Source organism: Thermobia domestica, chromosome 6 (assembly GCF_964235325.1).
Source record: "Thermobia domestica chromosome 6, izTheDome1.hap1.1, whole genome shotgun sequence".
Lineage (NCBI taxonomy): Eukaryota > Metazoa > Arthropoda > Insecta > Zygentoma > Lepismatidae > Thermobia > Thermobia domestica.
Window position 1 is genome coordinate 187,013,368 of NC_137459.1, and position 7,379 is coordinate 187,020,746.

Sequence of the window (7,379 nt, forward strand, 5' to 3'; positions counted from 1 at the left end):
GTGAAGCCCCACCTTGGAGTCTGGTCGACGAGCTCCCGATCATCTCGCCTGGAAGAGCGGACTTTGGCACGCCTTCGTATTGGACATAGTCATCTTACCCATGCACATCTTCTGCGACGTACGCCTCCGACTGTGTGTCGTCATTGTGGTCAGCCCCTGAGTATTCGTCACCTCTTAGTGGAATGTGTGCCTCTTGCTCCTGAGCGAGCTCGACTTGGATTACCAGCCGATATGGCAATCTTGCTTGGTGATGATGAATCCATGATTCAGAAAATGTTCAATTATTTGCAGAAGCTGCATGTTCTGAATGCTCTGTGAGTGCATTTCTCACGTTTTCTTTTAATTAATTTATTTCTGATTTTATCTACTATTTCTTAGCTTTCATGATTTTATGCTTGTCATAGCATTTCCTTGCTTTTATTCTATTACTGCACTGTTATATTCCATACTAATTATGGGCTGCCCTACGTGTGTTCCCCTATTGCCGAGCTGCCCCGGCAGAGAAGATTAACCTGTCATTGTGTACTAACCCGTCCTTGTATTTGTGTATCGAGTTTGCACATTTCTTGAATGCTATGACATTTTAATTCATAAATGACTGAACACCTTTTACGTACTCCAGACTTTGCTTTTACTTTATTATATCTGTGATACCATGCTTTTATGTTTTTGGGTACTTCATTTTTCTAGTCAGAGAAGGGTGCAAAAGACCTCGCTGTCGACGCGCCCATATAAACCCCCTTTCAATCAATCAATCCAATCTATAAATATGGCACTAAAACTGATGTATGTTCCTATAGACTCATTTCTATTCTCTCTCTCCGTTGTCAATTCTTTGCAAGAAAACCATTAAGGACACACTTTACAAATTCACAGCCCCTTATTTGAAAATTGCACAACATGGCTTCGTGCAACAGAAATCATGCCTCTCCAATCTATCAGAATTTCTTATTCATGCTATAAACTGTATTTCAGAAACTTCTCAACTGAATGTGATATATTTAGATTTCTCCAAACCTTTCAGCAAAATTGACATCCATCTGCTTCTTTACAAGCTAACCAACATATAAAAGATTATTTTACTGATTGAATGCAACGTGTTATTATGCCAGATGTATCATCCAAATTTGTCCCAGTTCTCTCTGGAGTTCCCCAGGGTAGTGTTCTAAGACCACTGCTATTTCTTCTTTACATGGATGATCCCTCTTCCTGTCTTTACCATCTACGAACATTCTTCACTCAGCTGACGATTGTAAAATTTTCCATAAAATCTCTACCATAGATGATGCCCTATTTCAACAAATTCTTACTAAACTTACTGATTGGTGTGCGACTTGGAATTTAAAACTAAACCCTCAAAAAACTTGTACTCTTAGTATTTGAAGAAAAATAAAAAAAATCACACATATTGTATTAATAACAGTCCTATTGAAAGAGTCACGACACATAAAGACCTCGGAGTATTATTTGATGAGAAACTCTCAATTGCTGATCACATCATCTTTACTGTTACGAGTGCTATAATAATACTGAGTATTCTTTAAAGATTTACTGAAATTCACGACCAAAAATCACTCAGTATTTTCTTCAAAGCTTTTGTATCTTCTAAAATTGAATATTGCTCACCCACATGGAATATGGCCTGTGCTTCAGACTTATCCCCTTTAAACTTTTTTCTTGTCATTGTCAAACAAAGAGTTCCTTCAGTGCGTAGTCTTAATAAAACAGAGCTCCTAAACAAACTCAAAATTCAGACTCCACTTACTCGACGTATGGTGGAAGACTTGCTGTTTCTCTATAAAATTATCAATGGGAAAATTAACTCCGAATTCTTGGTCTCCGTTCTCAGTTTTCGCGTAACTTCTCGCCTTACTCGTAGTCATACATTACTTACATATGTAACACCAGGTTATCAATTGTACAACTCTCCTTATACTTCAGGCTAGCATCATTGTATAATAGTTTATTGTCAGATGTTGATATTTTTGACTCTGAAAATAATTTTAAAAGCAAGTTAAAGTCTCTGTAAATATGGTACATACTCTATGTATATATAAATATGTTCTTTTGTTATTTTTATTTTTAATTTTTTTTTTCTTGTTTCATTTTTGTTACTTCTTATATACGTTGTTACGTTGTTTCAGTGTAAAATGGACATTGATCTGTATTTGAAACACTTATAAATAAATAAAATAAAGCGCAGAAATTGTATAAAGGAAGTTCGAGTAAGGAGAATCACTCGTATTTTATCTTCAAACAGAAGTTTCTGATAATGAAATCAAATTTTGGTATTAAAACATTATTTGGTAACGTTTTTAAGGACGTATCCTGCTTAAGAATAAAAATTACAAAAAAATACACATCATATCTTGGGTTCGACAATATTGATATTTGGAAATACTTACGATCCCAATTGATTAATATCGAGCTCCTCCGTGACTATATAGTTAACATATGCGCCTTGTGGGGAAACCTGGATTCGATTCCCGGTGAGAGCTCTTGTGGCTCAAATTCCACATTAAGCTGTAAGTCCACGTCCCATTTAGCCTCGGTGCTGAAAGGGATGCTAATTTCGAATATAATTTTTATGCAGGCATTCTACATTGTATGGATTCACTCCAATAGAATGGACGCAATCAGCCACTGGTCCTCCAGGTTGGGGGTTGGGTTGGGCCGATCACCCAACCTGTCAAACTACTGATCGCTGCAGCAACAAACATGCCTCGGATGAAGCCGGACGGATCTTCTGACTTGACCCCTGCATGGATATGGACTTGAGCTTTGGTTGCTATTGGACGTCGCTGGACCCGGGATCGTGGGACCGAGGAGTGAAACGTGTTTGCACCCAGCCGGACCGGATGGAGTGATGCCCGGAAAGGGAAAGCTGGGAGTATGCAGCGCAGGGATCTCCGAAGAATCACTGATCTCTTCCCCAGACACGGTGGGACGTGGGTCTTCTCGAAAGTACCCATCAGTCGGTGTTTCAAGTGGCCCTGGCTCCTTGTCAGTTTGACTTGGAGTCACAGCTCAGCTTGTTGACAAGGGTGGAGCAGGTAGGACCTGCCCACCTCGTTGGACGCCTCGAACGATGACGGGGAAGTTGAGAAGACTTTGGGTTTACTATACCTATGGCTCTGCATCAAACACCTTCTTCAGAAAATACTCAGCAAAGCAAAGTAAAGACAGTACCCAGATATTTAGTCATTGCAGATAAGTCAGACGCGACAGCTGGTTCTCTACAAAAGTTATCGCCGTTCGTCATATATAAACAGATTTGCCATATTGCCACGGGTACTTTCCCGGATGGCCATATCAAGAAACTACGTAATGGTACCTTGTTAATACAGACCACTAATGATAAGCAGTCTACTCTTCTTTTGAAGTGTCAACAGCTTGGATCCGTGCCTGTTGTTGTTCAACCCCACCGCCAATTGAATGTTAGTAAAGGAGTGATAACCTGCAGAGATTTGCACGATGTGCCGGTGGAAGACATTCTGGAAGAGCTCCGTGACTCAAATGTTATAGAGGTGCATCGTATATCTGTGAAACGGGATGGGCAACTGGTAGCCACTCATTCCTATATTTTGACATTCGATCTACCTACATTGCCGCCTACTCTGCGTGTTGGCTACCTACAACTGAAGATCCGACCATATATACCGTTGCCATTGAGATGTTTTAAGTGTCAACGCTTTGGTCATTCCGCCCCAACTTGTAATGGATCCGCCACTTGTGGTAACTGTGGTGAACCTTCACATGGCTCTGAGAAGTGCAACGCATCTTCTAAATGCGTCAATTGTAATGGTGCCCATCCTGCCTGGTCACGGGACTGCCCAAAGTTTAGAGAGGAGAAAGCGATTAAAGAACTGATAGTCACTGAGAAGATCTCTGCTGGTGAGGCCCGCCGCCGCGTGATGCCCAAGCTGCCTGCTGGTGGCAGTTATGCTTCCAGAGTATCCTTGACCACGACTGGCACACAAACCTGTAATGTAAGCACCCAGACCACCTTTGCTGTTGCTTCTGCCGCTGGCTGTACTTGTGGAGCATCTCAACCATCTAATGCAAGCAAGTCTACGGGTACCATGACTCGTTCACGGCCTTCTCCGTCGCCAGCCTCTGCTGTAGTACCTACCTCACCTCGCTCTCGACGAGAGAAATTCCTCAAAACTACGCCAACTGCTACTTCTACACCTCCGAAAGACAAGAAGAAAGGTTCTCAATCAACGCCTGTTTCTGCCGGCTCTTCGAAAGCGGCTCGTCAGCCCTCTGTTAGTTCTCCTAACTCGAAGAAACCGAAACCATCTTGCAGTCCCTCTGCTGATGATGCCTCTTCTATGGATGGTGTGGAAGAAGACGCCTGCGAAGCTTTTCACGAGGTGACTCCGCGACGCCGTAAGAAAGGCAGTGGCAAATTTCTTGTTGTCGATTCTGTTTAACTCATGGCCCTGCTTCAATGGAACCTCAACGGCTTTTCCACTCACCACGAAGAATTTCGACAGCTTCTCTCACTCCTGGATCCGATTATCTTCTGTTTACAAGAAACTCATTTCACACCCACCACCAACTGTCTTCTTCGTGGCTATACTATCTATCGCCAGGATAAGATGACTGACGGTCGTGCTGCTGGCGGTGTCGCCATTGGTGTCTCTGAGCTCTATTATTCTACACTGCTCCATCTAACTACTACCCTTGAGGCGGTTGCTACACGAGTGTTTCTCCCGCAGCCTGTTACCATCTGCTGCGTCTATCTTCCGCGTTCCACGGCCTTCACTGCCGCTGATCTGGACAACCTCTACAGCCAGCTTCCAGCTCCTGTCATTCTGGTTGGTGATTTCAACGCCTACAATGTCTTGTGGGGATCTATCCGGACCGACCCTCGTGGTCGAGCACTGTCCACTTTCATGGCGAACCAGCCCTTGATCCTTTTGAATGATGGTAGCCCAACACACTTTTCCGCTGCAACGGGAACCTTTTCACATATTGACCTGTCTTTGTGTAGCCCAGCCTTAGGAGCTCAACTGCAGTGGCGCGTACACCCAGATCTTTGTAGCAGCGACCACTTTCCCATTGTACTTACTGGACTACAGCTCCCTCTACCGGGACCGTCGTCTCGCTACAACCTGCGTCAGGCTGACTGGACACACTTTGCTGCGGCCTTTGATTTTACACCGGATCCTAGGTGGTCTGTGGATACATACTGTGCAGCTCTTCACTGCAGCATCCAGATGGCAGCTGATGCGGCTATTCCTGTCCATCATGGTCTTCCTCGTCGTCGTGTTGTTCCTTGGTGGTCTGCAGAAATTAGCCAAGCTATCCGTGCCCGCCGACGAGCCTTGCGTGCCTTTCGACGTGCCCCTAGTGATGTCAAGTTAGCTGAGATTCGCCGCCTCCGTGCTCGAGCACGGTATTTGATCAAGCAGGCTAAACGCCGCAGCTGGCGTGTGTATGTCTCATCGCTTTCTGTGCAGAGCACCATCTCCGAAGTGTGGTCTACGGTTCGCCGTCTCCAAGGACAATCCTCATCTACTGGTGTTCCGGCCTTGCTTATTGATGGTCATCTTGTAACGGAGCAGGATCGAATTGTGGCGGATTTGGGTCGCCATTTTGCTGATGTCTCCAGTTCTGGAAAATATCCTCCTGCCTTCCTGCCTGTGAAACAGCGTGCAGAGCGTGTGCCCCTTGCCTTTCGCTCTGATAACAGCGAGAGCTACAATGCACCTTTTAGTGCTGATGAATTGTCTTCTGTTCTACGCTCTACGAAGGATACTGCCCCAGGTCCGGATAATATTCACTATGCTATGCTTCGGCATCTCCCTCCTGAGGGACTCCACCATCTTCTTACCCTCTATAACCGGATCTGGACTGAAGAGGTTTTTCCTACTGCCTGGCGTGAAGCCTATATCATCCCGATCCTGAAACCGGGCAAGCTTGCAACGTCTTCTGCCAACTATCGGCCGATTGCCCTTACCAGCTGTCTTTGTAAAGTCCTCGAAAAGATGATCAACGCCAGGTTGGTTTGGTTTCTGGAGCATCATGGCCACCTCTCCAATTTTCAGTGTGGATTTCGGCGGTATCGTTCCACGACCGATCATCTTGTTCATCTTGAGACTGCCATCCAGGACGCCTTTCGCCATCAGGAGCATCTTGTCGCCATCTTTTTCGACCTGGAGAAGGCCTATGATACGGTCTGGCGTTATGGTATCTTGCGGCAATTGCACGCATGGGGCGTGCGTGGACATATGGGATTTTTTCTCCAGCATTTCCTCCGCGAGCGCTCTTTTCGAGTGAAGCTTGGATCCACATTGTCTCGATCTTTTTCTCAGGAAACTGGTGTTCCACAAGGCAGTGTTCTCAGTGTGACTTTATTTGCTGTGGCTGTGAACAGTGTTATGGAAGAACTTTCACCTTTTGTGCATGGGCTGCTGTATGTGGACGACTTCACCATCTACTGTCGGTCACATGACCTTCGCACCATCGTTCGCCAGCTACAACTGACGCTTAACCGCCTTCACCATTGGTCTTCCCACACAGGCTTTCAGTTCTCCTCACTAAAGACGAAATGTGTCCACTTCTGTCGTCTGAAGAACTGTGCATACAATCCGGATCTTTCTTTGGGCCCTATTCGTCTGTCCTATGTGGAGAGTGTTCGTTTTCTGGGCCTTGAGTTTGATCGCCGCCTTGCATGGACTGCCCATATTCGCCAGCTGAAGTATAGTTGTCTCCGTGCGATGAATTTGCTGCGCCTGGTTTCCCATACCACTTGGGGTGCTGACCGAGTTGTGCTGCTTCGACTGTATCGGAGCCTCATCCGCTCTAAGATGGATTATGGTTGTGTGGCGTATGGCTCTGCCCGTTTGTCTGTCCTCCGTCACCTGGACACTGTTCATCATCTGGGCCTTCGCATTGCGATTGGTGCTTATCGCACAAGTCCGATCCTCAGCTTATACGTCGAAGCCAACGAACCATCTTTGGATCATCGTCGCCAGTTGTTGCAGCTGAGATACTTGCTTCACCTGCGAGCTTCCATTGATCACCCGTCTAGTTTCACCCTGGATGCTGGTGCTCGTCTTCAACGCTATCAAGCCCGACCCACTTGCACCCGGCCTTTTGGCATTCGTGCCCTTGAGCTTTTAGCTGACCTTGACGTCGATCTCCCTGCGCTTTCTCCGCTGAGTTTCCTGCCTCTTCCACCTTGGCAGCTTTTGAAGCCTGTGATCAATCTCCACTTGTTGAGGTTCAAGAAGGCGACTACTACCGATTTGGAATTTCGGCAACAGTTTTTGTGCCTCCTCGACTCTTATCGAGGCCACCGTCTTATTTTCACTGATGGGTCCAAGCAGGCTGATGGTGTAGGAAGTGCTTTTGTCCTGGATGCCCAC

General features: G+C 45.7%; 1 protein-coding gene across 1 annotated transcript; it reads left to right on the top strand.

Moving 5' to 3' along the window:
• The first annotated feature begins 320 nt into the window (after positions 1 to 320).
• LOC145688363 (uncharacterized) lies at positions 321 to 4,436 on the top strand. Its single transcript, XM_081762511.1, has one exon. The coding sequence runs from the start codon at positions 3,129 to 3,131 to the stop codon at positions 4,434 to 4,436; it is 1,308 nt and encodes a 435-aa protein (XP_081618637.1). The 5' UTR covers positions 321 to 3,128.
• Positions 4,437 to 7,379: the final 2,943 nt, after the last annotated feature.

What these genes read in the sequence shown, in the direction of transcription:
- LOC145688363 (XM_081762511.1), top strand. Translation starts at nt 3,129, where the DNA reads ATGGCTCTGCATCAAACACCTTCTTCAGAAAATACTCAGCAAAGCAAA.